Genomic DNA, 17,239 nt, shown 5'->3' with positions numbered 1-17,239 from the left:
TTTACCTGTGATGGGAACAGAGTTAAAAGTGTATTCATTTCTTGACATGAATCATACTGCTGTTCCCTTGTGAGGTGTTGATTGATGGTGTGATGGAGGTGTTAAACCTTGTCATTTATGACTGCTTATATTCTTATATATCCCGTATGGACTTTACTTTGATATAATAAAGTCAATTTAGGCGTGGTATCCTTGTTCAGCTGCTGCTTGGGACATTAATCCAATCTTTATTGAACATCTTGCTACATGTCTACATTACACTGCAGATATTCCTGGTTTCCAGTTGGAGCAAAGAACCAAACCATATCATAAAAATATGTGCTGAGTATTTGTTAGAACTTGCATCAGATCTCTGAAGAAAATATTTACTGCTTAGATAGGCATTGGGAAAATTTCAAGACAGAAAATGAATACTACAAAGATAATGATAATGTTTTGGAACATGATGTACTCGCTTTACATGAATTTGTAGATAAGGTACAATGTCTGGGTGTTATGATTTTGGCTGGTTTTGGTAATACTTATTTTGTTTAATGTTAAGGAGACCTTGTTAGACATTAAGGCCCTAATTAGGATGTTAGTCGGTAAGCCTCAGATCGCTCATCGGAGGCTTGGCAACCGACATCCCTGGCTTTCTCTGGAATTCAAACTGGTCGGTCAATAAGGCTGGCTGGTTTTCGATGAGCTAAAGGAGCCCGTCGGCCAGTCGGCACCGCCAACATAATCCCATAGGGATGGTATTTCCGCTGTCGGGATTATGATGCCAGTTTCCGGCAGGCTTTCCATGTCTGGCTTTCTGAGATGGAAAGTCTGTCGGAAAGCGACTTTGGGGGCCCCTAGCAGGGCCTTCCTTCTTCAGCAGCCTCCAGTTGGGGGCCAACGGGGCACCTAGAATTCCCACAAGTGAAAATACCTGCACCGTCTGGCAGGCACCTTGAGGTGCCTGCCAGACGGCACAGGGATTTACAGTGACACATTTCTCTATGGGAACTTGTGCTCTGGCCGATTTCCGACCGCCTCACAAGCGCCCAGAGGGAAATGGGAGTCTGCACCAGAACCATGTGTGGTCGCATTGTAATTGCGGTTTTAGACCGCCAAAACGAGCCGGTCGGTCTTGAAACCACAGGGATGTCGGTCAGAGAAAACTGACCGAAATCCAAATTAGGCCCAAAATAATTATTAGATCACAGCTAACAATTTTCACTATTATGTGTTAAGCTAGTTATTATAACATTATAAGTTTGCATTAGACATTGTTTCTTTATCAGTAATAACTAACCAGCTAAAAGCTTTTGTTATTTGGAATCAGAAAAGAACTTGTCTTTAAAGATAACGTATTGTATAGCTTGGAAAAGACCACAGCATACCAAGATACATTTTTTGATGCTGCTTTTGGCAGCTTGCCTTGACTGAATTAAAAATGGCAAAGGCCTGAACCTATACATGTGTAGAGATTTTAGGTACACATAGGTGTTACATCATCAACAGATCCTGTGGGATATGTATTTCAATGAAACTCACTTACATACCTCAAACTAATAAGGTTGAAAGTCATCTATATCATGTTCCAAATCTGTAACGGCATAAAAAGCATTTTGGAAATCCCTATGTGAAAATCTGTATTTTTATGTACACATTGACAGCAGTTTCCCAGATATGCTGACAGAAAAACATTAGGATGTGACAAGTAAGTATCAGAAGACTGTGGACATTTTTCAGCATAATCCCCACCTTAAAAATGCATACAAAGCTATGAGTGGAAACAAATAATCTTCAATTTCCATTTTCAAATTTACAAGTTAGAACAACAATTATGGAACATAAAACATGACACCATCTAAAATCTATCTATACAACTCTTTTTAGATATGCTTCCTATTCTTCTATATATACAGTGAAGATGACAGTGCAACTTTATCAAGAATTAAGTGGTGTCACAACTAACTGTCATGAAGATAAACTTGACAAACTGCATAAAGAAGATGGATCTGGAAGGTGATTTGCATGTAATGACCAGTTCCTTAATAATAATAAATATGTCAAGTGTAATAATAAGATCAGCATTGCCAATACCAATAGGCCTGGCTTATGAATGCACTGTCAAGCCAGACCTAAAAATACATGTATGCTAATGATCGCCCTCCTCCCATCTGTGCTGCTGCCAGAGAAAAAACACAATAAAGTATCTATTTAGCAAAGAAAGGTTAATAGCATTGCACTGGCATGTGCGTGCCCATGAAAACTCAAGCATAGGCAGCTGGATAAACATACAAAATAATCACAGCTGTGTGAAGGGCAAGCACTTTCTTTGTGGAAGTGCACAACTTCTGCCCAATGAAAACATGTACTCCTGGCTCCCAACATGTGGGCGGAACCAAAGTTCCCTCTCCCTGTGATTCTCACATAATTGTGTGGCAAAAGCTAAACTGTCAAACCAGGCCATAATCAGCATGCCAATATATTTTAAAATTGAACTCATTTAGGCCCTAATTTAGAAACTGGTGGATGGGTACACAATCACAATGATCACATATATGGTGTCCACCTTGTTACAAATGACATTGGGTCTTATGCACTTTTAATGAGGCAGACAAGAGTAACCCATTCGCCAAAATCCAAATCATGCCTTTGGTATCCTCTCCAGACATAACCACATTGTGTGTAGAGTATATCCTAGATATTAAATCAAGTTATAATGTGTTTGCATGCCCAACACTGATTTATTGTTGTAATTTTATCACTATTTGACTGACGACATTCAAAAAATCACAGTCGGGTAATACTCGGAGGTCTGTAAATATTCTTAGAAAAATTATTAAAGATGCAACATATCACATTTAAATGTAAAGGAATTTATATAGCGCAAATCACCAAGCGGTTTCTAAGCGCTTGCTTAGGGAACCCATCCTGGTATTCCCCTGTGAGATAACCCCGGCAGGGTATCCGCAAGGTGAAAGCCAGGCATCCCGCCGCGAGGGGCCGTTGTGGAGATTAAGCAAGCTATTGCCCAGAGTCGCAGAGTGTGAACCCGTGAATCGAGTAGGCACCGGAGCGTGAATTGTCAAGTCCATGGACATTTTAGGACTCAAGACCCCGCCGAGCCGGGAATTGAACCCTGGTCCCGGGCTGACCTCTGCTTCCAGGTCTGCCTCCTCTAACCAGTGAGCCACACTTCTCCACTGCACAAGATGTAACCAATCTAATGAATGTTAGCTGTAACTTCTAGTTATAAACAATGGCACCACCAGAAACATGCTACAGCTCTGGTTGGACTTCTGGGGTCAGTCAGTCACCCAAGGCCTAAAAACAAAAGCTCTTACTTCTGGATATGTGAGATCTTGCAACTGATGGTTTGAAAACATGCCAATGCCTCATTTACTGTTCTCGCTCTACCTTCCTTGTGCTGATTACAGATTGTCCTCACTCACCAGTTTATTTTCATTGGTCATTCATATTATGTGAGCTATGATGTGACTTACATTTGTATGACATTGTTTCTCTCAGCCTTCACAACTACTCTACGGTCTGGTTAATGTTAGTATTGACAGTTATGAAATGTAAAGTCTTTTTTTCTCAATATTCCAGACATTTATTTTCAATTATTGCATACTAACTTGGTCACTGCTTTTTCAAGGACCATCTATTTAATGGAGAGGTCGAAGTTAGGTTTAAAAGGCCTATCAAAGGAGGCCTATCAAGGGAGGTCATGTGATTTTGTTAAAATATTGCAGAACCTGCTATCTCTGTTCTGGAAATCTAATACTGGTTCTTCTGGTTTTATGCCAGACTTCGGTGATGCATTTGGGTGTGTAAACTTGTTTGTGCTGACTGCAGTGTAGACATGGCTAGATGGCTAGTGGTGTCAGTCACATACATACTAGGCTTATGCGAAATTTGCGGAGTCTTCGCCGCGGAACTCTGTGAAGTGCTGAAAAACTCTGCCTCGCTCCGCAGATTTCCGTGCAAGGCGCAGTGTGCTAAGTTGTGTTGCTTGCACTGGTATTTAGCCCTGGGAGTTTGTCCCGTGCTGTAATATCACCACAAACAGCACTACATGTCACACCAGAGGACACTGCTTCTTTCTGCCGCATGAACAGACATTCAACTCAAACGACAGCTTCCTCAAATCAAGGGGCAGATTTTTCAATGTGAGCAGTTACAACCTGCGGCGATCGCCCTCATTGAGAAATCTCGCTGGGAGGAGGTCTGGTGTACGTTTTTTCTTGCTAGCGCTCGCCAACTTAATGTTGGCAAGCCACCTGAGAGAAAAAACTCCACTCAATGTCACTTCGCTGAGTTTAGCGGAACTCCATGCGGAATGGGCAAAACTCCACAAACTTCACCGATGGAGGGGAATTCTTTGCCAACCGATAATACGTACAAAGTATGCACGTGTTATGGTCTTTACAGTGCAACTGTCAGTGTGCATATGTAATGCAACATACATTGCAAGACTGTTCATTAATTTTTCTGGTGCTGCCGTGTAACTGCTGTGCCATTCATGGCACCGAAGTATGCTTTCATTGTGTAATTCATGGTCCAGCGATATTTCTCAGGTCACTGTACAAAACTGTGGAGTTCTTGGGCCATGTATGTTGCAAAAAGCAGTGTGCATGATATGTTTCATGAACTGGAAAGTGCCTGCATTGTATCATTCACTATACTTCATTTTGTAAACAATACCTCTGGTGCCATCGTATGTTCACGATTATGATGAAGAACTTGATGTCTCACAGTGAACGGGCTTCTTTGGCAGTGATTGGCTCAAAGTCCCCACACCTCTCGGGTCCCGCAGGTCCAACCCCCACAGCGTATCTCCACAGGGGAACAAGGTACACCTTTTTTCAAGGTTGTCAGGTCTGCTAACTGGGATCCAAAACCGGCCCTGGCAAAGTGCTCGGCCGGCCCCGACTCCCCACTCGGGGGGGGATTGAGGGGGAGGTTGAAGGTGCCGCCGAGCTCTTTGCCGGGGCCGGTTTTCGGCCGATTTTGTTGCAGGGACTATTTTGCAGCTTAGCTGTAAAAACGGCCCTGTAAAAAAATCTGCCTCCAGGGGCTCAAAACCGGCCCTCACCCTTGCTGCGCACCGGGGGATTGCCTGATGCCCGCTATGGCCAGTCCGGGCCTGCTACTAAACATGTATCAGTCTGAACATGATGAAGGTAAATTACCTTCCTCTGTTTTATGAGCTGAAACAGACTTGTAAAGATCTACCAGGCTTCCAAAGTAATTAGCGTTCAAAATATACAAAATAAATAAGATCCTACCGTACAGTGGACATAACCCATAACAAGTGGAGCATGAGTCTGTGATTCTAAGTTCAAACAGAATGTTTCACTAGATTTTGAGGAATGTTTGTAGTGTGATGCCTGGATATATGTGTTTAGCAACATGTCCGTGAAAATTAATAAGCCAACTTGTCTATCTCGTTTTGTGTCTTCACTGTGCAGAAAGCGTACACCACTGCTGAAAATGACGGCAGAGCTCAACTGGCACCTGCTTTTGTACTGGGCACAGTTGGCACGCGCCAATTTTACAGCATGAAATAGGCCCAGGAAAAAAAAGCCAATATTGGATAATCGTCTGCAGGCTGCAGAAGTTCTCACACGGCGGCCAATGAAATGACGAAGGGTGCCTCACACTCTATTTCATTTCATAACTGAATGGCTGATTGCAGAAATCAATGTTGCTATTAGTAACAGAATATTTGTTAGGCACGATTTCCTTTGTTCTGAGGCATGAAGAATGATTGCAGTATTAGAGGATGTTAGGGTCCAGGAGGCTGAGGATATAACTTTATTATTCACCTGGCACTGCAAATGGATGTCAAGAGACATTTAGTTTTAGTAGAAGGATTTGGTGTAGCCCTATGCGTAATATTTAGCTCACATTCTCCAATATTAAACAGACAATTTTATTTTAGAGATTAGAAGATCAGGATGCGCGTTTAATACTGTGGTGAGACATATTTTCGGTACTGATTTTGGTAAAAAAGACACTGACTCACTTGACAACAAGACATTGTTATTTGTGATATAAAAAATAGACCTTTATTACCACTCCCCAATGTTGGATGCATCATTTATCACGGCCAATAAAATGTGACTCCACAGTATTAGGAATTTAGAAATAATTTACTTTCACCATATTCCAAATTGAGCCTTCAGAAAAGGGGGAACAACCTGTGATTTTTGGTATTTATCAGATTCTACATGGTCTGGTATTTAGCCGGCCCCTTTTGCCCCCGAAAGTTCTGTTAGGTTTGACCTGCCAAAATGTAACAGGGTGCAGACTCCTTAATTTTCAGGTAGAATAAAAACATTACAACTCATAATTTAAAAGATTAAAGTTTCCACCCACTCGTAATCAAAGACCCAAAATTGTTCACTGAGGGAACAAGTGATGACAATTTATATTGGGAAAAGGAAATTCCAATGCTTGGCTCAGCAATGATTTCTTCCATTTTTTTCCACATTTTAATTTGTTTTGACATTAGATAACCATCAGTAGGAGGTGCATGTGTTTCAGACCTGAGGGAAGCGTAGGCTTCGCACCAGTGGGTAGGCTGACACTTGACATTTTGTGTCTAATTAACAAAGGTCCTCATTTAGAGATGTTGCATACTCACCGTAATACAACTTTTCTAAAGTTAAATGTTAAAATCTATTTTTCTGCACATCTGGGACATTGATTTAAAAAATGTCCACCGCCTCTAAATCGGACAAATCTTTTTTCCTTGACAAATCATGTTTTACTCCTTGAATTTCAGGAGTAAACAACACCTGCTCCTTTGCAGCTAATTAGCAAAATATCACGCATTTTAATAAACATATCAACTGCTTGGTAGATGATACAACGCCTGTGTGGCAAAGGGGTTCCATTTTTAAAGTTCTGGGTAGCTCTGACTTTAACAAACTTTCCCTGACAAAGATACCAGTAGGTAAGGCAAGAGTACTTTGGCGACGGCTAGTGCAATCCTCAATGCTGAGGTTAGGCTATTTTAGTGTAGTAGGTTCTGTGGGAACAGCATCCAATCTGTGAGGGTGTCTCAGTGATATCTTTGCTTTTTACTAATAAACTTGGGGACATAGAGGACCAATTCCTTGTGTGCATTAGGTCCATTGATCCTCTAATAGCTAGTTGCCCCATGGGTCATTACGAGTTTCCATACAGCTGGATCAGTCCCACTGAGGCTCTTTTGTGGTCTCAGGTGCACTGGAAGAGGATCTGAGGCAGTTGAAATGCAAATAGGGCGGACGTCCAGAATAAGCAAGAGATGGTCAAGAAGTTTGCTTCCTCTGACTCACAGAGAGATTGAAGGCTACCCTATCTGTGATTAGAAAGGGACCAGGTCTTACTGAATTGTGAATCCATGTGAGTCCATTGAGTTTTTCTATTCAACCATGTGTCGCAAATTGGATTATAGCACAGGGATAAATCGATTAAATCTGGAAAAAACTCCCACCTTACACTGGAAGCTAAATTGTACACTATCTTGAAATAAGGAGGGAGTTGTTTTGAAGAAATCGCACACTGCTTTACTTCAGCTCAACTGAGAGAAGCCATTGTACCAAGCACAGACAATTAGCATAAGATATAAATATTGAAGTCAGTGATGCTGAAGAAAGACCATATAATTAATAAATTACAAGACCTATTAGCAGCTTTTCTATACTGTATGTCATGGCTCATGGCCAAGAGTCAATTTATAATTTGTGTGTGCCAAACATTTTTAGATTTGGTAGTTTTAAGCTGTATATTTTTGTTATGATGCGTAACTGCTATTGGTGCACTGAAAACAAATTAAGGGGCTCATTACGATCGCGGACGGACTTGCGTCCGTCCGCGACCCCTGAGTAGGAGGGAACCTCCGCATGGCCTGCGGAGTTCCCTCCTGTGAAATTAGGATGTGACCGCCACCCTGGCGGTCACATCCTCTATTTCTACCATTGCGGCGGGTGCAGCTTCAAGCTGCACCCGCCGCAATGGTAAAAATGCATACATTGCATTTGTATGCAGAAAGCGGCTGGCACCGTGCGGTGCCTGCCGATTTCTGCAAATAAATACAGGGGGGTACCATAGGTACCCCCCATGTGCACCCCCCACCCCCCCCCTTCACCCAGGGGTCCCGCAACGGGCCCCCGCAGTGAAGTCCCACATGCTTTTCCACGGCGGAAAACCCGCCGTGGAAAAGCATTTTTTTGGACACATCCTAATATGGCTGGCGGTGTCTGCGAGACACCGCCACCATATTAGAGCTTTGCTGCCGCGGTTGTAAGCCGACCGCGGCGGAAAAGCGGCGGACTTAAACCAGGACCCACCAGCCATCCTAATGTGGTGGTGGGTCTTTGGTGGGTCCGCAGTGGTTTTCCCGCATCCTCCCGGCCGGCGGTGGCTTCCGCCGGCCCGGAGGATGCGGGAAAACCACGATCGTATTGAGCCCCTATATGTGTAGGCACGAAAGAGAGAAATAAATTTCAATGAAAGGCAAATCTATGTAGTGCACTGAACCAGAAGGTGTCAAAGCGCTAAGCCGGTCAATGGACATGCACCTGTGACAGGGGGCAGAACTCCAGAAATGGAAGATTATGATGAAAACAGCCAACTTAAAATCATTTTAAGCTGGGTTTTGTATGAATTTCCGACCTCCGCTTATTATTTACCACATTGTTCTGCTTTTAGCTAGCATTGCCATCTGACTGCTGACCGATCAATTTGTACTGAGCCACGACTAGTGTTCTGCAGTTATATGGCTGCCTTTCCTTATGAACTTAGCCAGTTTTACCTCTCCTGGAACGAGTGGTCTAACGGTGAATTGAAACGATGTGGCTTCTGGCTCATGCAATATTAGCTTATTCAGAATGGTATGCACTTAAGGCCCTTCTGACAGAACACCAAGGCCCAGACTAGCTAATTTCTCACCGTTTCTTACAAAAGTAGTTGAAAATGATAGCTACTTAATTGAATTATTTGAAAACTGTATGTATGTACTTTTATGACGTTTTTTAATCATCGAATAAAGATTTACTGAACTGAACTGAACTGAACTGATAGCTACTTCCTTTTTAGGTCTTGTCTACCAGACAGTGGAAGCTTGGTGTTTTAAAGACCTAATGTGAAATACAGTGCATGCCATTGGTTGGCTTTACTGTCACTCTCAATTCCTCGCTTCATATTCGATGGCATGCCTTACTCCTGTTGGGTTTGTGCCTCCCTCGGAGCATAGTTGGTTTACTATCCTTTTGACTGTTTCACTTTTTCCTGCCACTGCTCACTTTTAGGGAACTACTTTCTTCTTTTTGATTAATCACTCTGTGAGTGTGAATATGTTTTCTAGCTGTCTTTCTCATGTGCTTTTGCCCTGTGCTCCAAGTTGCTCTCTCCCTTGTGTGCTTGCCCCACACACCATGTTACCCACCCCCTCATGTGCTGCTTTCACCCTCCTTAGCCCGCACGTTCCTCTATAGTCCCATAACCCCAGGGTTCTTTTTTATTTTTATTTTCTGCTTTCACCCTAAAAAGAAAAATAATTATTGATGTATTTGGTATCTTCCATCCTATGTCGGTAAATAAGAAAACAAAGGAAAATAGCTCCTGTTTCATTCTGTAGGTGTGCATATATGTGGTGACACAAGAATGAACCTACAGAATGATGCGACCTGGCCACAGCGGTTGTGTCTTCTAACCTATTTTTAATCTCGTTTTTATACTTTTTACTGATGCTGCACAGCATTGGCAAAGAGCATTGTCAAAGCCAGTTGGTTTAAAAAGAGAGACCTATTGGCTTTCCAAATGCTTGTTGCTTTTGGAGTTCATATAGTAACACCTTTCCACTACCTCGTCTGTATTAGTGGGGTGGGGGGGTGGGGGGGGTTATGTAGGAAGTGCTAATCCAGAAATGAACAGCAGGACATGTTTCTAGAATCAACAACCACACTGTCACAAAAGAATGTTTAACTCATTATCGCTCACTAGTACCTTGATTATGTTAGCATATATCCATTTATAGAGAGACAGACATGAACAAAATGATGGGTGAATGGATAATTGGATGAATGGATCGAAGAACAGTTGACTGATTTGATGGATGGATGGATGGATGACAGGCACGCAGACAAATGAATGGATGGATGTGGGTGGATAGATAAGGACTTATGCATTTTGAACTTGACACATATGCATACATTTATTTCTTAAACATTCTAAACATAAAAAGTGTTTTAGAAATCTTAAAATAATTGTAAAAAATAAATAAACCAACCTGAAGAAGAAGGTGAAGAAGGATGAGGGCTGTCCTCCTGAGCACTTCCTGCCTGGGAGAGTGCACCACCCGCTCCACTTTCTTCAGTGATATTTGAAGACCCAGGTGTTGTGGATCTGCTGACCGACTGTGACTCCTGGTCGCTTCCAGAGCCACGCCTTTCCTCAAGCGCACCTTGCAGAGCTTCTTCTTCTGCCTTTCGATCTCTCTTGTGCACTCTGGAATGAACAACAACTTGGTGGTATGTTCTGAAAACCCTACCACAGTCAGGACACTCTGTTGGTTTTTCTTTTGTGTTCATATGACTCTGCATGTTATAATCAAGCCTATGGTTCATCCCATGGGATAAAAAGTCTCTAGTGCTTTCTAAAGGGTCCATTTTGGTGGACAGGTCCCTGTGGTTGTAAAGCTTTGAAGCATGAACTAGGTCTGTTTGCATCTTCTGCTTAGAACCATCAGATCCTAATATTATATACTCCCTTTTCTCTTTATTAAATAGAACTCCAGCACTGGCCATGGCATCTTCATGGTTTCGTTGTAACTGTTGCTCTTTCGCCAGAAAGCCATGCTCCATGGCCATTCCTCTGGCCATGAGTTGCCACGCTTGATAGCTACTTACGGGGTCCATCTCGGCAGCTTTGGCCGCGGCCTGTAACCTTTCTATACAGCTAGACTTAAGTGGAGGCACAAGGTTGAGGCAGCTCAATAATGAATGCTTATCTCCTTCGGAAATGTTATGGCCCATACCAGAAACAGGGGAGAGAAGTTTCCCCAGGGCTTCCTTCTCCTTCATGGGACTATCTCCTTTATGATAAATCTGACCATGCTCGCTTAAACGCGCTTTATCTGGAGGAAGGAAGCCACTCTGCAAACAAGAGATATACCTTGAATACAAATTTGCGTGAGTCTCCTGTGACATATTACTAATCGATACTGTCGCCTCAGGGTCATTAGAGGATTTGTTCTTTACAGATAGTTTGTTCAGGTGAACTTTCATGTGGTTTTTAAGGAACCAGGGTTCTTTAAATCGCCTCCCACAGATCTGACAGCAGTGCTCAAAGGAATCCTTGTGCTTTCTCATATGGCCTTTGAGAAACCAGGCTTGACTAAACACCTGACCGCACACCTCACAGCGGAACTCATTTGCGGGCTGTTCCCCATTTCCATTGACTCCTTGCCCTTGTGCTGACTCTGCAGTGATGTGGGCTTTCTCCACGTGACTGATTAGCTCTTCCTCCTGAGAGGCAGCAAAATCACAAAGAGTGCACTTATAAGGTTTGTGCAGGATTCGTATGTGTCTGTCCAACTCCTCCCGCTTTTTAAACTTTCCCTTACAGAAAGTACATCTGAAACCAGCTGTTGTGGGCACTGCTTCCTCTTGTGCACTTGTTGGCTTCGGAGAAGGCACTCTAGTGGAAATATCAGGTGCACTGGGGTTCGCCGGCATGGATAAATTACAGTTGCTGAGAGGATTTTGCTGAGAATTATGCTGTGGTTTCACATCAGGTCTTGGCTGCAAAAGGCTGCTTTTCATTTGCTTATCCCTTAAAATGGCCCTTTCCTCAAGTTCATGCAAAAGTCTGTTTTCCTCTCGGACCCGTCCACGACCTTTGCCAAGGTTTCCGAGTTTGTGTGTGCGTAGATGAATTTTCAGATTGCCCTTCTGAGCAGCCCGGTGATCACAGTAGGGACACTTAAAGGGCTTCTCTCCAGTGTGAGTGCGCATGTGTAGTGACAGAATACTGTTAAACCGAAAGCGTTTTCCACATAGCGGGCAGGGGTACTTCCGGTTTTTTCTTGCATCGTCCTCTATGTCATTCATTTGAGACATTATTCCAAGATTTTGTCCATTTAAGAACTGCTGAAGGTCAACTCTTCCGTTTAAACCGCTGTCACCATCTCGATTAATCTGATTAGCTAGCATTGCCATCTGACTGCTGATTGGTTGATTTGCCATTGACCCATGACTTTTGTCGTCCAGTGGCGTGGCAGCTGTTTCTTCTGAACTCTGTCGGTTCTGAAGTTCTTGGAAAGAGTGCCCATACTGTGAGTTGATCTGATGCAATTTTTGACTCATGGAATATTGGCCATTCAGGATGTTGCTGTTGAGATGGGCATCCACTTTAGGCCCAGCTGAGGAAACACCAAGGCACAAACTAGCTTCCTCCATCCCTGTAAATAAATGAAAATAACATATTTTAAAAATCCGTTCACCAATATTTAAAACCAGCCAATCACTACATCAGTCAACATTTCTATTGAGGACATATTTTACTACACGCCTTATTTGGAATATTAAAAACACATAATGAATTTACATGGGCTATTTAAACGATTATAGATCTGAATTTGATAAATTGTTGCCTGCCCCCTGTAATTTTAGTGTGTAAGTACTTGTGTTTTGTGGTAAAAATTACGGCAAATTGTTTCTTCATAATTTGCCAGTCTTGAAGATCGGAGTGACGAATTTCCAAAAAAAGAGAAAATACAAGAGTACACGGACACCGTTGACTTCACAGAACAGTAGTATTTTCTGGAAGCAAAATGTAAGTGGGCTTTCACACTAGCTTGATAATTTGAGGAAACACCAGGCTAGAGGTACACTAAGTAACCAATCATCAAGTGAATGAAAGACACCCAGAACAGATCTTATTTTCACAGTGTCCAGTCTGCAAATAGGGATCCGGGGCAGCTGACAGATCTCCCCTGTAAACAATTAAAATATAAATGCACAGTGGGCCTTCTTGCAGTGGAGAAGTTTTTGAAGTATACTTAACAGGTTTTCCCTTTATTATTTTTTTCTCAATTCTTTTCCAGTGCTTGCAAACGCAGAGAAGGATTTGTACTAAAAGTGCCACAGTAGGTCGCTAAAATAAGCATACTTCTGATTTCTGACTTCTCCTTTACTCTCTCCCGGTGTTCGTGAACATTTATGGTCTAATTTCGAGTTCTTTTATATCCAATGGAACATAATGGAACTTGTAATACGGTGGACTGGATATCCGTCATGTTTGTGATGATGCAACCCACACGCCAAACTCGTAATCAGGCCCTTAGTGACAATGGTGAGGCTCAATTACAGTCCATAAGACCATTGTGTACTCGCATGTATTTTATGCCTACAGAAAAGCCAAACAGGATAGTGGGTGCTGCAGTTGGTTAATACTGTGGGTTAATTACGACCTCTATAGCGGTATGAGTGTACGGAGAGGTAGGAATGGTTCCAACACCGAAAGAATGGCAGTGTATTATTTAGATACCGTATTATGCTCAAAAGACAGCACTAGAAGGAGATGGAAATACACAACCTTCATAGGGTGCCATACTCAAACATTTAGTATCTCATTTTGCTCCTGGGGCCTTTTTTGTCTGTTTTGTGTGATTAACAATTATTTTTGTGCACAGGTGGGCACGTGGGCAGTAATGCGCTGCCTATGTGCGCTTGTAATATCTCACAAATGTGGTTTCATCTTGTTCAGCGGTCCCACATTCACGACATGTAACAAACTCAAAGGGGCAGCACATCAATGTCATATGTTGATGAAACCAGGCATGTGGTAGGAGGTAACAGCATCCCCAACCATAGGCCCCCTCATCTTCATCATTTGCACTGATGAAGGGTCCCAAGAAATAATTGTACTGTAGTCTGAAAACACATGCAGAGTCGCATCAGTCTGCTGCTCCACAATTACCCTGTGCTGTGGGATCATGGGCTATGGTGTCCAAATATGGAGGCATACAACCCAACAAGTAGAGACACAATACAGAAGTAGCCTCCCCCAGCTTTGTGTATTCTGAACACCAGAACTGGTCCCACTGTGCACTATACTCTTTCCCTCAGTTAATCGAACCAAGATTTGAACAATTTGTGGCATATTAAGTATCCGTAGCACCTTATGTATACTTTTCATTTTAGCCTTGACTTTAATTTAGGTTCACTGTTACCACAATAATGAGAAATCTAATTAACCATCTAATAAAAGAAATAAACAGAAAGAGGGGAAGTGAACACACACAGGTAGCAGTGGTGTCACCGTTTGTGCACCATTAAAAGTAAATTCTGTGACATTTTTTAAAGGCGGCCTTCCTCCAGAATTCACCAATGGTGCATACAAAAATTTAAATAGGTATTAATTTATTGACAGATTCTAATTGATGTCAGCGTGGAAGGTGCCAGTTTTTCCATTAGCATTCGTCAATATTCTAATAAAACCGACAACAAATGCAACTTTTATAATTTGAAAAAAAAAACATAAACTGCTCCGATAATTGCTGGTCTGCAATGAAATGCGATAAATCTTTGGGCAAAAAATAAAGTAAAGGACAAGCTTTAGAACAATAAAAAGGATTTTGCCGTAGTCAACAAAAAGTGCAGTAATATCTCATTAAGCTGATTAGTATGCTGCTTGGAAACAGTGCTAGGTGCTGTAACACATGATTATAATCATAAAAATCCTTCAGTGTTTGCAAGTAAGCATTAACGAGGTATATTAAATTTTAAGGCGACGGTGTCTAGCAGCATTGCAAACCTTCGAGATTACAGTTTAACCCTTGAGATGAAAAGCTGTGCTGGTGTTGACGGTATCTGTCAAAATTGCACTAGAAAGTCATGCAAGGGACGCGCATGCGCATGATTCCAGTAACTACTTCACCACAAGTTACATGGCAGTTCAGTACTGTTTAGTCAGCATGGACCATACTCTGTTTCCTGTCACCTTCCAAGGTTCTTTCACAAAATCTTAAAAACAAGACAGCCCAGTGTTGCACTGCTTGCATTCTGTTGATATCGGCTGCTGTCAAGGCATCTAATGCAATTTGCTACCTAAATTATAAAAACAATTTCATAGCCTTTTTCATAGGCTTATAAATGTCAGTTGGCAAAGACATCAAGATATTACTGATTGCTTTTTGGTGCTAAAGAGCCGCATCCCCTGATTTATGTTTTTTTACTTGCTTGTATAAATGTGGTATGGATGGCTTATAGCACACCCACACACAGACACAGGCGCACACATACACATACCCTGTCTGGTGATGTGAGCAATTGAAGCCAGAATAGGCGTTGCTTCAATGTTTATTAGGATATCAAGGCAACATACACATTTCGTAAGGTAAGATTGTATGAGTGCTGCTGTATTCTAGACCAGCAACCATCTTAAAGTCAGGCTAGATGGCACAATTTTTGCATTCTCCTGTCTTCAGTATGGTCAGGTTTTATCATTAGTGTCCTTTGTCTATGGTTCCTCCAGAACAACAGAACAGACCACTAGCACTCATATGAGAATGGTATAAGCAGAAGACCTTTACAATAGGCCAGAGACACTGAAGAGTTCTGACAATGTAATATACATTTTTACCTTTGTGTGCTTCTAAGACCCCTTTCCTCTAGCCTCTGAATATCCCAATACACCTTGTGAAGAAAATATCCACACATCTCCCCACAAGTGCCCTTTCCACCACACTTTAGATCTGTTTGCATACTCAGTGTAGATGCATCAATTTAACCCTAGTTTTATTACTCGATCCTAGCTATATTGGGTGAGGGCTCATGGTGTGAAGCCCTTTTGACAATGGCACTCATAGGCCTTTTATAGTGGCTAATTGGAAATCGACGGACACATTTTCTCCCACATGAGTTTCTCTGGTGTTTAACGTTTTGAACGTCAGATCCTATAGCATTTTGGAATGGAATATTGATTCTGGGCATCTGTATTGCTTATTTGTATCAATTAAGTAGCTTGATAATGTTGACCATTGTACAGACCAAGGACTTTAATACGAGTCTGGCGGTTCATGGACTGCCAGACTCATGGGCATGCGGCGGTGGCAGTCTTCCGACCACCCTACTACAATTAGGCCGGTTAGACTGCCATTGCCCTGCTGAAACCACTGTTTCTTGGCAGGGGTGCGTGGTCAGGAGGCCACAATATGCTTGGCGGGACAGCTGTGGTTCCTCTTCCATGAAAACCGTGGCACAGTGGAAACAAAGGGGGCCCTACATGACCCCCTTGTGCCTCTGTGTCGTTGGGTGCATGCAGGAATGCCAACATGTGCCCCGTGTGCATGCACCACAGTTCCTGTATGGCATGGACTTTTCCATCCATGCCGTACAGGAACTGTTTTGAGCGTTCCCATTGCAGTGCCCATTTTCAGGGCACCACTGTAGGAACATAAAAAAAGCCTGCCAGACATGAGAAATACTTGTAATCTGGCAGGCGGCCTGACCCCGGGTTTGGTGGTGCTTATAATCAGGCCCCAAGTCAGAACATCACATCTACCATTAACTTGAATGTATTTGATGACTCTGAGATCTGTTATGGTGTCTTATACTGAAACATAGACACAAGTATCCTAGCCTTCTTAAGAGAGGGGGAATGCCGTGCAGGGAGAGACGCTGGGGGCGGAGATCAGACTTGAAGACCTCCAAGAGGCAGTGCGAGACATGGCAGGTGATAAGGCCCCTGGGCCTGAAGGCCTTCCAGTAGAATACTACAGGGCGTTTGCGGAACAGCTGCTCCCACGGCTGATGGAGACCCTGCATGAGGCAAAGCAGACAGGGATACTCCCAAAGACCATGAGAGAAGCCCAAATAGTAATGCTACTCAAACTGGGCGGAGACCCCATGTCACTGGGTTCCTATCACCCCCTTTCCATGTTGGGAGTGGACACCAGAGTCCTAGCCAAGGTTCTGGCATCAAGGTTGAACAGAGCTGAAACCCAACTAGTGCATGAGGACCAATGCAGATTCATGTCAGGCCGGGGCATGCACATGAATCTGTGTACACTCGCGCATGTACTGCATTCTGACACAGGCTTAGAGACACCGGCTGCGGAGATCTCCTTAGACATAGAAAAACCTTTGACACCTTGTAATGGGACTACTTATGGGAAGTACTACTTAGAATGGGAGTAGGCCCGGATTTTGTGGCATGGGTGGCGAGCTGGTCTCTACCTTAATCACCATCAAACAGAGCACAA

General features: G+C 42.8%; 1 protein-coding gene across 6 annotated transcripts in view; it reads right to left on the bottom strand.

The window, feature by feature from the left end:
• ZNF536 (zinc finger protein 536) overlaps positions 1–17,239 on the bottom strand; it is a 1,021,749-nt gene that overhangs the window by 605,790 nt on the left and 398,720 nt on the right. For all 6 annotated transcript variants that reach the window (XM_078671206.1, XM_078671207.1, XM_078671208.1 and 3 more), the window contains exon 3: positions 10,262–12,433. In XM_078671206.1, the coding sequence (XP_078527332.1) occupies positions 10,262–12,431 (2,170 nt within the window). In that variant the 5' untranslated portion in view covers positions 12,432–12,433. The remainder of the gene's footprint in view (positions 1–10,261; positions 12,434–17,239) is intronic.

Source organism: Lissotriton helveticus, chromosome 12 (genome assembly GCF_964261635.1).
Source record: "Lissotriton helveticus chromosome 12, aLisHel1.1, whole genome shotgun sequence".
NCBI classification, from domain to species: Eukaryota; Metazoa; Chordata; class Amphibia; order Caudata; family Salamandridae; genus Lissotriton; species Lissotriton helveticus.
This window is presented reverse-complemented; position numbering and strand designations above follow the sequence as displayed.